Here is a 19,639-nt window from a genome sequence, read left to right on the forward strand (position 1 = left end):
AGTTTACATGTAACATCATTACAATTTCTTTAATTCTCAAAATATCCTGTCTTTCCTCCAATCAGACAGCAAATGTAATGACCTATAAAATCTTTGTAAATTTTGGACACTTAACTTACAATCTTACCAAACAAACTTAAACTTGACATTTAAACATCGTTTTTGAATCAAGGACATACTTCAAAGTAAGATATAAACAGTTGGACTTACCCTTGTGTTAAGAAGGTCTTTTCTGGTCCATAATAGTTGTCAGGTGATGATGTATTATCAACCTTTCAAAGAAAATATACAAGGATATTAAAGATCACATTCTAATGTAAACACTACTAAAAAACAAGAGACTAAGAATTCTGAGGTGTTTTTTTTTATTTTCTTGTTATGTTTTGCTCTTTTTTGCTATTTTTTGGTTTGCTTGATTGTTTGATTGTTAAATTTGGTGCAGAGGGTACAATTTTTCAAATAATACACAAGTGTTGGAATATACATGTATAAGGTTTTCTCTCTTGAATTTATCTGTGATTTATTCAAATGTTTAGTTTTTGATTTCAAGATAGTGCTTGTACCTTGAGAAATGCCAGTTAAATATTCAAATTTCCACTTAAACATTAAAACATTCAAAAGAATAAAAAAATAATACAGTGCAGTTTTTCTCAAGAGCTAACTTAAAGATTGACTTAGAAGTGGGGAAATAGATAACTATGGATTCATTATTATTTGTTAGATAACAATTTTTGTGGGTTTCATTAATATACATGAAGGCAAACCACAAATTCAAATGTTCAGCTATAACAAATTTTCTATCTAGACTTTGTATGCAGAGATTGCCAAACAATGAAATCAAATATCCAAGAAAATACAAATTTTCAAAATTGATATCCATGAAAATAAATGAATCCAAAGTAATGTTTATGTCATACTCACCAAGTCTGTAAGTTTGGCTGGATGTGAATGACTTCCACTGTAGACATGATTTGATTTTCTCATAGGCACTCCTCGTGGACTGAGTACAAATGATTTAGAATGGACAGAATTGTATGCTGGGTAATTTAGAGGGATTCCATTCCTGTCTACTACTCTCAGGGTTTCTAGACCTGGATACACTACTTTCTTGAAAACTCTCTCTGTAGCTCGAACATCTACCATTTAAATTCAAACATAAATTCACACAACTGAAAATTTTCTGCAGCTTCTCATAATTTAGAAATAACCCTAATGCCCTTGAACTAAAGTAGATTTCTAATGTTGAATTTCATTTTTGTGCAAATTCATTTTCATGAGCATTCTTTTCTCCCTACACAATCTTTTTTCAATTCTGCATATTGTATCAGAATCTTTTCAATGTGGATTTAAAATCAATCTAATAGCATGAACACAAAAATGATGAATAAAATATTCATCCATTTATGCGTGCCATGGATAAATGAATGTTTAGGAATTTCCAATTCTCATTTAGTTTATGAAGGTTGAAACCTATGTTTACATACATAAATAAATATTTCAGGTAGAGAAGACAAAGCCAAATCTTTCTAAGATGACACCAAATAAATCGAAAAGAAAAACAAACATCATGCAAGGAATTTACAAGGAATATATGCTAGAGGTTACCATTAGAAATTTTTTTAAGACTGAATTCATAGAAAATTTGAAATACATATATATATAGAAAATTAAATATATTTCAAAACTTTGAATATGATGATACTAATGTTATGCAGAAAGATAAATGTTAAGACTAAGATTGTGAACGTGTCTTATCACTTTTCTGCTCATCCAAATGTTGGAATTGAGTCAATGGACTGATAAAAGTATTAATAAATATACATAATAGAGGAGCGAAGATTTCAATTTGAATTTTAACTTTTAGTTTGTTTTTAATGTACAGTAAACCAAAACAGTTAAACTCCAAAATATTTGTTGAAGGGCTTTTAAGCTTTAAGTTTAAAGGTCAGTTAAGCCAGAATTGCTACACATACATGTATCGGTACATTGTCATGAAAAATTGTACCAAGTTAATAAGCTTTGACAAATTAAAACTACTTATTTAAAAAAATGTAAAACAACATGAAATCACAAAGTAGTGAAATACAGTGTATAGGTCTGTACATGTGTGTAGGTCAGCTAAAGTCTAATGACAAACAGGAAAAATTCATATTGAAGCAGATGTTGATCTTTGAAAGAATCTTTTTAATTTCTTGAACATTTTTATGGAGATTTTTAATCTGGTATATATTGTATCTATTTTACAGACTCTTGTCTACTATCATGACTGTTTAAGACATTGACATGAGAATCATTTTTGTGTTTGGTGAGTCGAGAGACAGATTATAACTTTTTCGATACGGGTGTAGCAGCCAAAACATTTTTTTTCTTTCACAAATTTTGTCTAACTTTACTGGGACTTCAAATGACTGTACACATACATGTATAAGTGTTGCTCTTTACCTTATATTATAGTAGTTACCGGTAATTCAAAATTCTAACCAAATATCAATAAGCATTATAAAATCAACTTTTTCGTCTGGTCAGAATTTTTTACCAATAACTATATAAAAAAAACACACATTATAACTGTACATGCATAGTCATAGATATAAGAAGATGTGGTATGAGAGCAAATGAGACAACTCTCCATCCAAGTCTAATTCAACACCGATCGAGCCTCGGCTCACAGCCTCACACTGAACAGCAAGCTATAAAGGGCCCCAAAAATGACTAGTGTAAAACCAATCAAACCAGAAAACCAACGGTATAATCTATATAAAACGGAAAACAAGAAACACTTAATGAACCACATCCACAAATGATTACCGAACATCAGATTCCTGACTTACATTGACTTAGGACAGGTGCAAACATATGCAGCAGGTTTAAACATTTTAATAGCAACAACTTTACAGACAGAAAAATAGTATGCCCCTTGATGTGATTTAAAATACAAACAAATCTGTAGTATTTTCAAACTTTTTTCAAAAATGGTATAAAAAGATGTCAAATTTCTGGTGTCACCTAACAAAAGATTATGCTTTTATGACTTTTTATGCTTAATCAATTTCATGAATAAACCCATTAATTATGCCCTCTTTAATATTGGAGGATCAAAGACCAGCATATATATTGTTGTTCAAAATAAAAAAAAACTATAGAAATAAAATAGTTTACGCTTTTCAAATGTCAAGCAATGTCAGACAACATTTAAACAGTTTAAAATTAACTTTTAGATAAGTTTTTTGACATTTACATGTACCTAGCTTACAATAAATAAACAAGTTTTAAGCGATATTATTGTATAAATCACTCTAGTGAAATGAAGCAAATATAAAAACAAAATGAAAACTATCACATAAAATACCACCTTCTATTATCTTGCTTGAAAGGAATTGTTCATATGTATCCATGTTGAAATAAATATATTTATTTATCGCTCCAAGTGCGTTAAATATTTAATTTAAAAACCAAGATTTGTGACATTTCATTTTGTTCGAGATAAAAATCTAATAAACCTTTATTTCAAATACTTGATTTGTCAAAATTATTGAATAATACATCCAATTTACATATTTATTTAAATTTAATATCATTTTAAATCGATTTGGTGTAACTTGTACAAGTGATCACAAGTCAAAACCCTTTTAAAATCCTCTAATTCAATGATTAAAGTCTAAATTTCGTCTGCAAGTTACCTATCAATGATTAAAAAAAATATTTCCACTTTTCTCATTTTATGCCAAATTATGGTCTTACCACTGTTCCGTTGTGTTTCCATAACATCTCGTGAATTTATCTGAAAAAGGTACAAAATAAAACAGCCTTGTTACAAAAGCATTCACATTTTTACTATAATGGATTAAATGAAAGGCTAACAAATCTGAACAATGCCGCGGAAAGCCATGTGTTTATAAGTGACGTCACTGTAACTAAGTTAAAAGTGAATTTCCGGTAACTTTCACTTTCACTTTGACCTAACACGTGTATGTTTCGGAAAGATAAATAAACATTTAGCCGAGACAGCAAATCATAATTTAGTACAAGGGTATCCTTGTTTGTTTTATAGGTCTACAGTGTGGCAGATGATTGTTTGATATTGATTTATTAAAAACGATAAACATGGAATAATTTTTCGGTTTTGTCAGATCGGCTGTACAATTAAGTGTGGACATTGATCAGTGTGGACATAGATCAGTGTGGATAGTATATGTTTGAATGTTTCACAGTGTTTTCTGACACAGAGACTTCTCTGGGTTTTCCCCCCGCAGGGTTCAACATTAAACTATGGTGTACAATGACAGCCAACCTGAGCCAAACACTAAACATTGATCAACATTAATTAACACTGATTTAACTTATATATCTAGTTTATGTACAAGACTGTCATGGAAGAGCAACAAACTGCATTGATTTTCAAATAATCATGATAAAATAAGTTCCACAATCAATTCACGATTCAAATGTATCCGTTGATAAAATACCTCGAGCAGTTACTTTCTCGGGCAGGTGATGCCTCTGTATTTTAACTTGAGTATTAGCTAGTTAGTTTCAATCCTCGATTCCTACAAAATTGCTAGCTCTGTACCTTTGTATCAATACTATGCTGATATATATTCTACTAGTCTAACAATATTTTTTTACAAGTTTCTTGATGATTGATATAGATTCTATTCAGAATAACATTATACCAGTAACTTGCTGGTTCATTTTGATTCTGTGAGTGTCAACCTGAACCAGGCAGTTACGTTTAGTGATCAGTTTGAAACATAAATCTTTACTGGTTACTTGCTGATTCATTTTGATTCTATCTTATAAGAAGAAATCTCTATAACTCAGTACCAGTTACTTTATGGATCCACCAAGTTTGATTCTGTCTAATAAGAATATCTGTGCATCAGTTACATGCCGATTCGTTTTGATTCTTTATAGTTAAAATAACGTTTTACGCTGGTATTAAAGAATAAATCTCTACCGGTAACTTGTCAATTCATTTTGATTCGCAGTCTAGTAATAATAACTCTGTGCCTGCTACACTTTACATACATTCATCTTGGTATGTCTTGTAGGTACTACTCTGTACCAGTTTCTTTTAAGATGATTTTTATATATATATCTATGAAAGTTAAATCTGAATTAGTTACTTGCCGTGGTTCACATTGATTCATAATTAAGAATAACTCTGTACCAGATATTCTTTCAAGATAGCTGAATAACTCTGTACCAGATATTCTTTGAAGATAGCTGAATAACTCTGCACCAGATATGAGGCCCCTCATGGGGGGGGGGGGGGGGGGGGGTCCTAGTAATCACATAATCACCATTTTTTTGCCAATATAATCACATAATCATTAAACATTTGCTTATCTTTAGTAATCAAATAATCATAAACTAAAAATACAGTCCTAGGTAATCAAATAATCATGAAATATTTGGCTTAATAATCAAATAATCATTAAAAAAACGGCCAAGTAATCACATAATCAAAAACCCCATGAGGGCCCTCAGATATTCTTTTAAAATAGCTGAATAACTCTGTACCAGATATTCTTAGAAAATAGCTGAATAACTCTGTACCAGATATTCTTTGAAGATAGCTGAATAACTCTGTACCGAAATAGCTGAATAACTCTGTACCAGATATTCTTTGAAAATAGCTAAATAACTCTGTACCAGATATTCTTTTACAATAGCTGAATAACTCTGTACCAGATATTCTTAGAAAATAGCTAAATAACTCTGTACCTGATATTCTTTGAAAATTACTGAATAACTCTGTACCAGATATTCTTTGAAGATAGCTGAATAACTCTGTATCAAATATTCTTTCAAGATAGCTGAATAACTCTGTACCAGATATTCTTTGGAAATAGCTGAATAACTCTGTACCAGATATTCTTTGAAAATAGCTAAATAACTCTGTACCAGATATTCTTTGAAAATAGCTAAATAACTCTGTATCAGATATTCTTTGAAGATAGCTGAATAACTCTGTACCATGATATTCTTTCAAGATAGCTTAATAACTCTGTACCAGATATTCTTTGAAGATAGCTGAATAACTCTGTACCAGATATTCTTTGGAGATAGCTGAATAACTTTGTACCAGATATTCTTTGAAGATAGCTGAATAACTCTGTACCAGATATTCTTTCAAGATAGCTGAATAACTCTGTACCAGATATTCTTTGAAAATAGCTAAATAACTCTGTACCAGATATTCTTTGAAAATAGCTGAATAACTCTGTACCAGATATTCTTTGAAAATAGCTGAATAACTCTGTACCAGATATTCTTTGAAAATAGCTGAATAATTCTGTACCAGATATTCTTTGAAAATTACTGAATAACTATGTAGCCGATATTCTTTAAAGATAGCTCAATAAATATGTTACTGTACCAGTTTTCTTCGGAGATATTTGGAATTTGTCTAACAAGAATAACTTGGCCAATAACTTGTTGATTGATTTTGAATTAGGCTGTAAAAATAAGTCGGCACCAGTTACTTGCGGATTCATTTTGAATCAGGCTGTAAGAAGAATTCGGTATCAGTTGTTTGCTGATTTATTTTGGATCACGCTGTAAGAACAACTCGGTACAAGTTACTTACTGATTTATTTCGAATCAGGCTGTAAGAATAACTCAATACCAGTTAAATGCTGATTTATTTTGAATCAGTCTATAAGAATAAGAAGGTACCAGTAACATAGTGATTTATTTTGAATCAGGCTGTAAGAATAAGTCGGTATCTGTTACATGCTGATTTATTTTGAATCAGTCTATAAGAATAAGTCGGTACCAGTTACTTGCTGATTTATTTTGAATCAGTCTATAAGAATAAGTCGGTATTAGTTACTTGCTGATTTATTTAAAATCAGGCTGTAAGAATAAGTCGGTACCAGTTACTTGCTGATTTATTTGGAATCAGTCTATAAGAATAAGTTGGTACCAGTTACTTGCTGATTTATTTGAAATAAGTCTATAAGAATAAGTCGGTACCAGTAACTTGCAGATTTATTTTGAATCAGTCTATAAGAATAAGTCGGTACCAGTTACTTGCTGATTTATTTTGAATCAGTCTATAAGAATAAGTCGGTACCAGTTACTTGCTGATTTATTTGAAATCAGTCTATAAGAAAAAGTCGGTACCAGTTACTTGCTGATTTATTTGAAATCAGTCTATAAGAAAAAGTCGGTACCAGTTACTTGCTAATTTATTTTGAATCAGTCTATGAGAATAAGTCGGTACCAGTAACTTGCAGATTTATTTTGAATCAGTCTGTAAGAATAAGTCGGTACCAGTTACTTGCTGATTTATTTTGAATCCAGTCTATAAGAATAAGTCGGTACCAGTTACAAGCTGATTCATTTTGAATCAGTCTATAAGAATAAGTCGGTACCAGTTACTTGCTGATTTATTTTGAATCAGTCCATAAGTACAATATGATTTATTTCCGTAACTGATGCATTTTGATTATGTCTACTCAGAATAACTAAACGAGTTAATTACTGATTCATTCTGTAATTCGTATCTGTATAGGTAGAACCACTCTACCAGTTACTTATGGATACATTTTGATTTGGTCTAGTAAGACTCCCTAGTAGTAGTAAGAAGAACTCTACACCAGTAAATTTCGAATTCATTTTGAATTAAGCTAGTAAGAATGACTTTGTAACATGCATTAATGGTACATTTTGATTGTCTAAAAAGAAAAAAACTTTACAATTTATTTGCAGATTCACCTTGATTCAGTCCAGAAGAAATAATTTGCTTATTTATTAAGATTATGTTTAAATAATACAACTATGCACCATTTTCTGGCTGAATAATTATGTCAAGTAAGAATAACTCTGTTCCAGTTACTTGTGAATAGTTCACCACTCATTTTATAGTCTATAGAAATTAGAATAACTATTCTTCAGTTACTTGTGGATTCATTTTGATTTAGTCGAATAAGAATTACAGTGAAAAAGTTACTTTCTCACTTATTTTGATTCATTCTTGCAAGTATTTCAGATATGAGTTCACTATCCAACATAGGTAATGCATTTGAAACTTCTGTTGTTTTTGCATATTTTGTAGATAAAATTTTGGTAGATAGTGAAAATAATTTTGTAGGTCAAGATGCAAAATTTGACTTGTAATGAAATAACATTAATTGGTATTATTCACATGTCATTCTGTTTTTACCATCCTAGTTTTAGGTGAGTTGTATTGCTTCATCCTAACTATGTTGTATTTTCTATTATTTGTCTTGGTTGTCTTTTTTTGTTTGTTGGTCTCAATTTTGAATATCCCATTGATATCTTCCACCTAGCTGTGTTTTTGCATTTCCCCCCCATAAACCGTATTCCTAAATGGTTTGAGCCATAACCCTCCCCTTTTCTAGTCAGTTCTAACCATCCTTTTCTGGTATGGAACCTTGTGGTATAATTTCTGAGAGATCCATACACCGTGCCACAAGATTTTGTCTGGAAACTAGAAAAATGCTTATTTTTGGGCCCCATTTTGGCCTCAAATTCCTAAATGGTTTGGACTACAACCCCCAAAATCAATCACAACCTTCCCCTAGTGGTCATAAACCTTGTGTTTAAATTTCATAAATTTCTATTCACTTATACTACAGTAATTGTCTGGAAACCAAATGCCTTTGGATGACGCTGATGACAACGTGATACCAAAACTGTAAATACTGTAAATTAAGAAATTAATGCGGAAAATGACACTGAGTTTTAAACGCAATAATTTAAAATCGCATTTTAAAATATTTTATATTAATTTAACAGAATTTTTCTCAAAATCGTAAATATTAAAATCGCATTCAAGTCTTAAACGACAAAATCACAATAATAAATGCACGCAATAATTTCTGAATTTACAGTATACAACTGCAATTTTTTTTGTCGTATAATAAAAGCTTTTTTTGTCAATCTTCATGTTGTACTTAGATCACATAAGAAATGTTTACAGAGCACCAAACTGACAGACATAGGTATACCATCAAGTGTCCACTCCTTGATGAGCATAAAAATCAAAGTGATGGATATCACTCATGGAAAGATTAGAACAGTAGTTTGAATTATTTCATATTAAGGTATGGTGGGGGGAAATGAATATTTATAGAGCACTATTGCTGAAAAATGCATTACAGTAGGTCTTTAGAAGGAAACTTGCTTTTTCAGTGTGAGGATAAAATGAGCTCAAATTAAATAATATAAGTCTCTAAATTTGCACAATTTAAAAGTGCCATTGAACAAATATAATCTAAAAATGTTGTTTTGGGGCATTTTGTTGGTTGAAAGAGAGTGATATGGCATTGAAAATTAAAAGTTTTAGAGTGCCTTTTGATCAAATTTTAAAGTATTTTTTAACACAGGGCATTTTCAATTTTAATTTTCAACATAAACCAATTAAAAACCCTATTTTATTGAAATGTGGATTCTTTCTTGATTGCAAAAATATATATTTACTTTTAGTAAAAATTTAAATGACTAAAATAGACACAATGTTTGATGGGAAATAAACTAATAAACAATGGTTTGTTATAATTAAAAGTTTATAAATTTTAAAACTGTTTCAAGCGAATTCCTGATAAAAAAAAGTGAACTAATCTAAATTGTTGATTAATTACAGATGATTTTTGGAAATTTATCAAGTAAAACATAGGCCATACTTGAATACCTTTTATACATTCATACTTATATTCATATTTCATTTTTATTAAGATCTTGTGAATCCATTAATCATTTATCTTTCAGATATAATTTACAGAATCACTTTATGTAATGTAGATCAAAAGTAATTGGCAATAAATAAATCTATCATCCTTATAAATATCAAACATCTAATATACACATTTGTGTATTTAATTATGAGGTCAAATACTTGTGTAGTAAGAATTACGAATTAGATGTATATTAAGTGGGTCTGTATAGTTATATAAGACTGAGGTTGATAGGTAATGTGGTCAATTTGATTGGCAGTTTAGGAGGTGGGGCATTGTAATTAAGGTCCACCTTGTCACTGATTGTTTAGTGATAATGACAGTTGTCAATCATACTAGTTGAATCAATACCCACTTACTTAATCAAAATGTTTTTAAAAAAGCCTCCACATCAACACACCTTAATTGCATACATTCTTGAATGAACTGCTCCAATAATATACCCAGTTTTTTCAGTTTATTTGTGTATTATGTGAACATTCATGAGAACCATAGGGAACTACATTTTAGTGTGAATACATTTAGTAACAATAGCTAACCTGTCCTGTTGTAAGGGAGGATGGTGCCTAAGTAAAGATTTAGAACAAGTTCTAATCTTTCCAAAAAAAACCAAGAATTTATAAACAATAAATATTTTATTTACATTGTTCAGTTCTGTGAAAAAGATGAGTAAAAATGTACAATGAAAATGAAATGAAATTTTGCACCAATTAAAATCAAACTTTAAATTCCTTACCTCTGTGCAATTTAAATTTATAACAGCCCTTAAAAATTATAGAAAATAATGCTGTTTAATTGATTATAAAATTATGTATGACAATCTGGTATACATCAATAACAACAGCGGAATCAAAACTGCGCAAAGGGAGACAACTACTTTCAAAACCGAAATTAACGAATTAAGATACGTCTCACATAAGGGAATGTGATTGAATGGAAAAAAATATATGCATCTAACTTTTTAAATTGATATAATCTCAATAGAGAACAAGATTATGTTCAAACAATCTAGCATAAGAACTATGTCTAAAATACTATAACCAACAATTTTTTGTTAAAAACATAAAATTAAATCTTAAGCATGAGTTTGTTAATATTTTTCAAATTTGTATTCTTTATTAACAATGAAATGAAATTAAATGATATGATATGACACTAAATCTATTATTTATAGATATATACCCTTAAAACAAGGCCAAAATAAACATTTGTTGTTACATCCATTTCGATTTTGACATGCAAGGCGACAAAACAATGTTCCAAATCATGCTATGTTTAAGAAATACTTAACAGCAGTCTATGATTTATTATGATAAAGCTTTCATTAATTAAATATTCACTCACACTGGAATGTAAATGATAAAGGATAACATTTCCCAAATATATGGCCCATCCATAATAAAAAATAAACCAAACAAAAGAAAAATGTAGTTTATAACCCTTATTTGTGTTACATTGGAAGACCTTATGTACAAATCTATGAAGTAATTGTGCACAAAATAATTTGTAACAACATACATTTCTCTTGAGTATTATATCACACAAGCAACAAAAAAGTTTGAAACCCATCGCCCCAGCCTGAATCTGATTATAAAATTACAATTGAATAGATTCTTTCCCTTGTTGGGAAGTATGCTGGTACAAGAATAAATACTGGATAGCTGCAGTGCAGAGCCAGGGCGAGAAGTAAAAAGAGAGCAATGTGTTACCATACTTTTATTCAAATACATTTTCACCAGCATAATCAATTTAGATAAGATTTTGGAAGACTAAAGATCGTTTATAACTTATGTAACCAAATATTATCTTCAAATCAACAGGGATTCTTACTCTTTATTCAGTTGCATTGCCCCAAATCAGAAAGGGATATAGCATGCTTAAATTATATATAATCAGAGTAAAGTTGGTGATTTGGGAAATGTCTAACCAATGAATGGGTTATATGGAAGAGTGGTATGATTGCACATAAGACTACTAATATCATAAGACAAAAGGACGGGAAAGAGTAAATGTATACCTTGACATGATAGAATGGATGGGAACCCAAGATATGTTTATTTTGGCCTCTGAAGATAATATGGAAAAACAGACTAGAAGTATATATTGAGCTAAATAATCTAAATAATGTATATATAAAAATAGATATAAGTATTTTGTACTTATCATTATTACAATAATTCAAGTAATAAGAGACAATAACTACAAGACAGATATGGCAAAATATCATTCAACATTTCTTTTTTTTTAACTTCTTAAACATTCACTTCAAATAAAGTAAACAGACAAGAAACTGAATGTTAAAAAAGTACAACTTCAACTAGTAAAAAATTACATAGTATATAATGCTGTTTAAAAATAAGGTATCAAATAGCACAGTTTATTTAGAACTTGCCCAAATCTAACATGAAATGTGGATAATACTAAAAAAAAAATGTTTTGTTAAATTTGAGAAGAAATTAACTTCTGACCTCTTTTTTTCTTTAATTATCACTAAGCAATTTCAGCCTTGAAAGGTAAATAATAACTTCTGACTACTATCTTCAAGCAAAAATAAAAGAAATATTTTGTGGAAATTATCATCTTTAAAACTGATTCTTTTTTAAACTTTCTATCTATCCTAATCTATTTTTTCTAAATATTTTCAATGCAAATGTGAATTCAACATATGCATTTTGTTTTTTAAGTTTACATGTATTTGATACAGTATCGTCGTAGTGAAGTCAATTTCCTACAATCAGATGTAACAGTGCATATATTACTGAAACACAAAAAGTGCACTCCAAGTTTTTACTACAATAGTTTTAAAGAAGTCCATTTGCAAATTGAGAAAATTCAAACATTTCCAAACCCCTTTGCAAATTGAGACACAAACTATCATTCCATACACAGTATACAAGAGATATAAAAAAAATAAAGGTCAAGTACAAAGTCTTAAACCTTTCGTTTAGTTAACGTTATAAACATTATTGCTTATTAGATTGTGGCTATATCTAGTCCAATACACTTCTAAAGGAATGATGTGAGAACAGTCCACTCTCCTCTGACAATCGCTGAGGTATATACTTTATATATTAGACTGCTGAGCCAGGAATGTTCTTATTCTCTGTAATAATTCTCTCTTTACATTATCTGGAACCAATGCTAAAAAAAATAAATATCAAATATAAAACACATTTTAAGTTTAGGCTATGAGATTCTTTCCAAAATTATAATTTATTCAATTTAACAAGCACTAATTTTTTATGACTGGAAAATTCGACTTTTATAAGAGATTAGATTTGTGATTGTGTTTATCAATCGATATTTGTGAAGGTTGGACACATTATGGAATTTAATGAATTCAGTGTTCTTCAAAGATCTCTTAAGCATCACCATGGTAACTTGATGCTATAATGTTTGAATGTGATGCTATCTGAAATTATTTTCTAATAGATTTTGTTTTATAAGCAGTGCTATAAATCTAGAAACAAGATGGTATATTAAAACTAAATTAAGGATGGAAAAAAGTATATATTTACACAGATTCTACGTCATGTATATAAAATTGTAGAAAGAATACTGCTACAAATGTATTATAAATACTGAATTTCTTTGTTTCACAGGCAAACTGAGAGACATCTTGATAATTTCGGGTCAAACTTATTAATGTCAGTTTGTACATTATGATGTGGTTGATATCTCTAGCTCAAAATTCATAAATGCTGAGTCAATATAATGATGACTCAAAGCTGAGATATGCAGTTTTATCAAAAGCTAAATAAGAAGAGTGATATAGACAGTGGGACGACCAATAATTGTAGGAAGAAAACTCACATCTTCCTTTGGGTGTTATTTCAGCCACTAAATCATCTACTGTGATATGTTCTAATCCTTTCTGTTTTACTACCTCTATAATAAAGTTAATTAACAACTGTGAAAATAAATAATAAAACCACCAAAAAGGGAAGACCAAAATTGTCTGTTTACAGTTGACAGTTGTTCGGGTTATAATTTTATCTTTAAAGTTGAAACAATTTAAAAGTTCTCAAACAATCTAATTTTGAATGATACTTTATTTTACTACATTTTTTACATGATGGTACAAACATATAAAATAAAATTGGATGTACAACTTGAAATAATTGAAAATATTGAAGAAGAAAAATTGTTGATACCATCAAAAAGTGATATTTTTTTTTGTACATAGTTAAAAACAACAACCAACCTTTACAATACTGTTTAAGTTGGTCTCTCCATCCACATTCAACAAGTCGGGTCCTCAACAGTTCCTTTAATCTATAAAAAGAAACAATATCAAAATCCACACTGTTACTTTAAACTATCTATACCACACTGAAACTATTGAACAGAACAACCTGAATAAATACATATGACATGTGTTGGGAATTGCTCATTGCTGTTACAAATTTTGAATTCACATCACTTTCATGACTTTATCAATTATGGTTATGTATTTATCTAAATTATACTTTTTATATTTACTTTACCACAAATACTTATAAGCAAGCTCTTTTCATATCGCAGACCTTACAGTGCTTTAGTGGTTTATAATGTATATATATGACATGTATAGGGTTGTAAGGACAATACTTTTTCAATCATAAGAATGAGACAATCTTGGAAACATTTTTTACCCTGTCTTTGTAACAATCATGGCATTTCAGAGAAACAAAGTTCTTGAAGGGTTTACTTTCATACTAAACACCATGCTTTAGTAATTAATGAAAGGGAAATAACTCAAAAAATCATTTCATAGATAAAAAGTTTGTTTTTTAATGAACCAGATGTATGTACATGTACACATGGGGTAGATAATAGTTGTTTTCATTTTAAAAAGAAAATTTTCATTTGCTTATGGAACTGAATAATGTAACTGATATTAAACCTTTCTCTTTCTCCTGTTTCCACCAACTTCTGGTTGATAGTTGCCCTCATCTGAGCATCCTTAATCTTCCTGTCACTACAATATACATCATATAAATCAATGGTTTTTTTTTTAATTGTTATTCACTACTGTTAGTGAATTATACTAGCATAGATTCAAGGTAAGTTGTATGTGCTCCTAGACTAAAAGAGCTGATCTTGATGTCAACTCTTTACCAAGTCCAATACCGAAACAGACAGTTCTTTATACTTTTTATATCAAATAATTTTGATTTTTTCTATTAACATAAAAACTTGAAACTGGTATAAAAAAAATCTGATCTTTTCCCAGTTACAAAGTAAATATCAGTGTTCCAGCAAGGATTTTAAAAGTGCAGGCTTCTAAGTTCTTTGGAGGCCTGAATTGGCATATCATGCTATACTTTTAAATGTAGGCAGTTATTGCATGATTTGAATCATTTCACTGATTGTGATGATTAGAACAAGGATCTAGATATCTAGTTCACAATTTTATTTCAGTTATTTTCAGGAGACATTCTTGATCAACAACTGTTGGGTCCCCCTGTTTTTAACCCATTATTAAGTTGTTTAATAAGAAATATATTTGTGTCTCTCCTTTAATTTGATACTAAATGAATTTGAATTTTATGTTTAAGTTCCTAGATAAGACATGTTAGAGACCCATCCGATAGCAATAAGTGGATTACTTTAAATCACAGGTTATAAAACCTGCTTAAAATGTTGTTCAGCTAAGGGTTATAAACTTCTCAGAAACATGAAGACATGTGGTATCAGGTTTATTCGCGCCAAATACACTTTCACACCTTGCACCCTACAAGTTTGCACCCAATTTTAAATCAAATTCCAGTTGAATAATTAGAAAATCATGATTGTTGTTTTAAATTGCTTTGATGAAAATACTGCATGTACATGTATTTAGCTTGGTATGAGTTAAACATTGAAGATTTTAAACTGAAAAACACAAAAGATAATTGTTTTAGCCTCTTTGAAACAATGAAACAAAAAATTATAGCAATGCACTAACCATAACATGATTAATATTTATTAAACACAAAGAAAAAAATGTCGTCAGAATTCTAACTTTATTTTGAAACAACATGAACAATGTAATAAAGTTATAGCAATACACCAACCAAATCATAATTAAGATTTATTCAACAGAAAAAAAAACACAAAAAAAACGTTGACAGAATCTCACTTTAATGCTTTATTTAGAATTAATTAGAAACGATGAATATTATTATTTAACAAAACACTATCCACAACATGATTTATTCAACACAATAAAAAACATTGTTTCACTTTATTATTTTGCGACAATGACAATTAATATACTTATAGGAATACACTTGCCAAAACTTGATTACAAAGTTGAAAAAACACAAATTTTGAAAACCAATAAAAATCGGGCGAGAATGTGTAGGGTGCGAAAGTGAAAGGGTGTGAATGTGGATGGGCCCAAACGGACTCGGATAATTTCAAGGACATGTAGAATTATATCATTTCCATCCAAATAAATTATACAGCAATACAGGTACATGTATGGACTTGCTAATTAGGCCACACGGTGGCAGTCAGGAAAGAGAAGGCAGATCACAGTGAAAACAATCAAACTGGAACACTAAATATCCTAAATAAACATGATAACAAGTTTTTTTTCTGTATCAGACTAGGAAGAAAAGCAGATGGATTATCAACAGGGGATCAATTAGTCCGCGATTACTCCGACGTTCAACAGCTGTTTTGCCAGACAAGCTGGGGCCGTGGGACGTCAGAGCTCATCCCATATGAAAAAGTGGATATTTGCCCACCCAAAATAGTAGTGCTGCTTCGTTGCTTCTGGTGCCGTCTGACGGCCTTGGAATTATATAAATCGGGCATAAATCTGTTCATTTTTCATTTACATTGTATCTCTTCATTTATGTACCTGCCAACCTTTATTTTTCCATAGTTTAACAGTTTTCAGTGATCCGTTGATTTCAGCATTTTGACTTTCACTTTCAAATGGATGTTAGAATCGGAAGCTCTGGGACATTTAGATAACTTGCATCGTAAACGAACCAAGTGTTACATTATGGTCATTTGCATAAATCATCATTGTTTTCCCATGGTCACGTGATAATCTTTGAAAATGAAAGTCAAAATGCCGAAATCTATGGGTCACTATGAAAACTGTTAAAATATGGAAAAATAAAGGTTGGCAGGTAGGTGAAACTTACATAAATGAAATATGAACAGATTGATGTCTGATTTAAATAATTCCAAGGCTGTCAGTCGGCACCAGAAGCGACAAAGCAGCTCATCAATTTTGGGTGGGCAAATATCCACTTTTTGAAATGGGAAGAGCTCTGACGTCCCACGGCCCCAGCTTGTCTGACAAAACAGCCTTTGGCTTTGGACGTCAGAGTAATCTCGGACTAGGGATCAATTTGAAGTGTTTTGTACCAAAATCATTTTATTTTTTTCCAACCATTATTTTTATTGTAAAGGCTAGACTACTATTTCGAGCATTTGATAAACCTGAAATACTACACACACTATTAGTCTTTAGTTTTTTTAACCGACACAAGAGCTTAGTCTGGCGGACCCCATAGTCTGACCAGTGAAAAATCGTATCCTTTTTTATAAATGAAGTTTTTTAACTGCGAACATTAGTGAAATATCTGTGACATGAACCCTAACTTGCCATATCTAAACATGTCAGTGAGTTTGTTCATTTGTTGACTCTTTATGTCAATAATAGAAGAATAAACTTACTCTCCAATGCCAGCCATGTTTTACCAAAAAAAAAACAATTTCAACAAACTGGTCAACGTTTGTTAGACGCTTGCAGAAATGGTGCGTTTTATTTTGTCTTAAATGTTCATCCCCACTAAGGTTAAATAATCCTTTCAAGGAGCACCGCCACTAACACTTTCCACTAAAATAAAATTTAACTAAATAAATCTGTTTCTTTTAATTTTATTTGCTCATTTTTTTATTATAACTACATAGATAAATCTTTTTCTCTCCTACTTATCATTGTAAACAATCTTCAAAGAATTGACACAACGAGTAAAAAATATTCATGACTAAAATCTGTTTATGTTGGAACTTGGTATTGCTAACCAAAACTTTCCTGTTAACTGTTTCTAATCTCTCTATGTTCTTATAGTTTTTGCCCAAAACATAAGGGTATTTGCTTTAAGGACCTCTTGTTTATCTGTTTCAATGTTGTTACAGGAAGGTAATTCTTGAAAACTTATCAAAGTGCTTGTGAGCACTGAAATGGTAAAGAATCATTGTTAGCTTAAAATTAAAAACAAATTACTTCACTGAGTGCAGCTTGATACGACTGCTGAGTTCAAACCCTGAACAGTTGGGACAAAAAATGGACACAATATTCAAAATTTGGACTAATATTTTGACCATTATAGGTATCTGACACAAAATAACTGTAGTCAAAGAACTTAAATTAGTTATGTGAAGTGAATCTAAATATATTTTTTTGCTATTTTTTTCAATACATTATACTGTTGCGAATTGCCCCCTTCCCCCAAAATAATATTTTTAGAAATTTTCTTTTTAATTTCTGAAATTTTTAGAACAACTTTCCACACCCCATATTTTTTTTTACTCCTCCCCCTTTTCCCCAAAAAATACACAAATCATTTCCCTCAAAATATGGACCTAATCTCAATTCAAATTTCCAATGGAGTTTACAACCATAATAAGGGAGGTAATGCAAAAAGTTGTGTATAAATTACTTCCCTTACACTGCTTTTGAATTATATTTTGTACTGAAGTAATTGTCCATTAACCAGAACACCTTTGTTTTCCCCCTCATTCATAGACCTTTTGAGTCGTAACCTGTAAAAACCAATTTTTACCATCCCTTTATAGTATGGAAACTTGTGGTATAATTTCAGAGAGATCCATACACCACTTTGCAAGCATTTGTCTTGAAACTAGAAACATGCTTATTTGGGCCCTTTTTTGGACCCTAATTTCTAAACTGTTCGGACCATAACCCCCAAATCAATCCCAACCTTCCCAGGGGGGGGGGGGGGTCCCAATCCAGGGCAAAGAGGGGGGGTTCCAACTATATGTCCCCATTCAAATACATTGATCTTCCAAAAAAAGGGGGGTTAATCCTCTCCCTGCTTCCTTTTGTAGTCATCAACCTTGTAAATTTCATAGATTTCTATTTACTTACAGTAAAGTAATTGCGCGAAAAAACAAATGTCTTCGGATGACGATGATGACAACATGATACCAATCTATATATACAACTGCAAAATGTTTTGTGGTTGTATAAAAAGCTCTGTAGGTAATATGTTGAAGTGTGATTGTTGTGCCTAAAGGTCTCGTTAGAAGATAGAGCTTAAGTTTAAAATTGTCTTTTTTTCTAAGTTGTTTTTTAACAGTCCACACACAATTTCATGACATTTGGTCTCTGGTGGAGAGTAGTGTCTTTGGCAATCATATCACGTTTTTGTATTTATATTTGTTTCCATGAAATATGCTCAAAACTGCCTTTTCTTTACAACAATCAAGTCATATCTCTGGAATCAAGTCAGGATGAATTGTGTGAAGATATGATCCAGAAATTAAGAACTACTATAAGGCTTAGATATGTGGTAAATTGTTCAACTTTAACAATTTTAAGTCCCATAACTCAGGAACAATCAATCTGCTTATCATCGACCTTGAAAGATACCTTCCCATTTATATCATACCAAACATTGTATAAAAATTTTCAGAACCTTTTTTTGAATGTAAACTTCAGTATCTTTTATATATTGTAGGGTAGGAAATTTGTTTTCTTCTTTTACATTTCGTCATGTCCAGATTTCAATAGCTTACTTGCTATACAGATAGGGATTTGCTTATTGTGGAAGGCCATGCAGTGAACTATAGTAGCTAGCAGCCACATCATTTAGTCTCTAGTGGATAGTTGTCTGATTGGAAATTGCATTATTTTCCTATCAAATGATAGAATGGACAGACAGACAAAAAACAAATAACAGTGATGTCACTAAACCATT

The 19,639-nt window shown here is 30.6% G+C and overlaps 2 protein-coding genes across 3 annotated transcripts in view; both read right to left on the reverse strand.

The window, feature by feature from the left end:
* Nucleotides 1–3,899, reverse strand: part of LOC134699004 (aspartic and glutamic acid-rich protein-like) — a 44,693-nt gene extending 40,794 nt beyond the window's left edge. For both annotated transcript variants that reach the window (XM_063560695.1, XM_063560694.1), the window contains exons 1-3: nt 3,742–3,899; nt 922–1,136; nt 211–272 (exon numbers count right to left, since the gene is read on the reverse strand). In XM_063560695.1, coding sequence (XP_063416765.1) covers nt 211–272; nt 922–1,136; nt 3,742–3,763 — 299 coding nt within the window. In that variant the 5' untranslated portion in view covers nt 3,764–3,899. The remainder of the gene's footprint in view (nt 1–210; nt 273–921; nt 1,137–3,741) is intronic.
* A 6,424-nt stretch (nt 3,900–10,323) lies between these two features.
* LOC134698862 (transcription and mRNA export factor ENY2) lies at nt 10,324–17,495 on the reverse strand. Its single transcript, XM_063560538.1, has 5 exons — nt 17,370–17,495; nt 14,593–14,667; nt 13,912–13,982; nt 13,521–13,595; nt 10,324–12,848 (listed from the first exon to the last, which is right to left on the reverse strand). The coding sequence occupies exons 1-5, from the start codon at nt 17,384–17,386 to the stop codon at nt 12,772–12,774; spliced, it is 315 nt and encodes a 104-aa protein (XP_063416608.1). The 5' UTR covers nt 17,387–17,495; the 3' UTR covers nt 10,324–12,771.
* Between the last annotated feature and the right edge of the window lie 2,144 nt (nt 17,496–19,639).

Source organism: Mytilus trossulus, unplaced genomic scaffold, assembly GCF_036588685.1.
Source record: "Mytilus trossulus isolate FHL-02 unplaced genomic scaffold, PNRI_Mtr1.1.1.hap1 h1tg000024l__unscaffolded, whole genome shotgun sequence".
Taxonomy (NCBI): Eukaryota; Metazoa; Mollusca; class Bivalvia; order Mytilida; family Mytilidae; genus Mytilus; species Mytilus trossulus.

What these genes read in the sequence shown, in the direction of transcription:
- LOC134698862 (XM_063560538.1), bottom strand. An exon ending in ACTTAAACAGTATTGTAAAG is followed by an intron (nt 13,596 to 13,911) that starts GTTGGTTGTTGT and finishes ACTTTATTATAG; the next exon opens with AGGTAGTAAAACAGAAAGGA. An exon ending in AATAACACCCAAAGGAAGAT is followed by an intron (nt 12,849 to 13,520) that starts GTGAGTTTTCTT and finishes TATTTTTTTTAG; the next exon opens with CATTGGTTCCAGATAATGTA.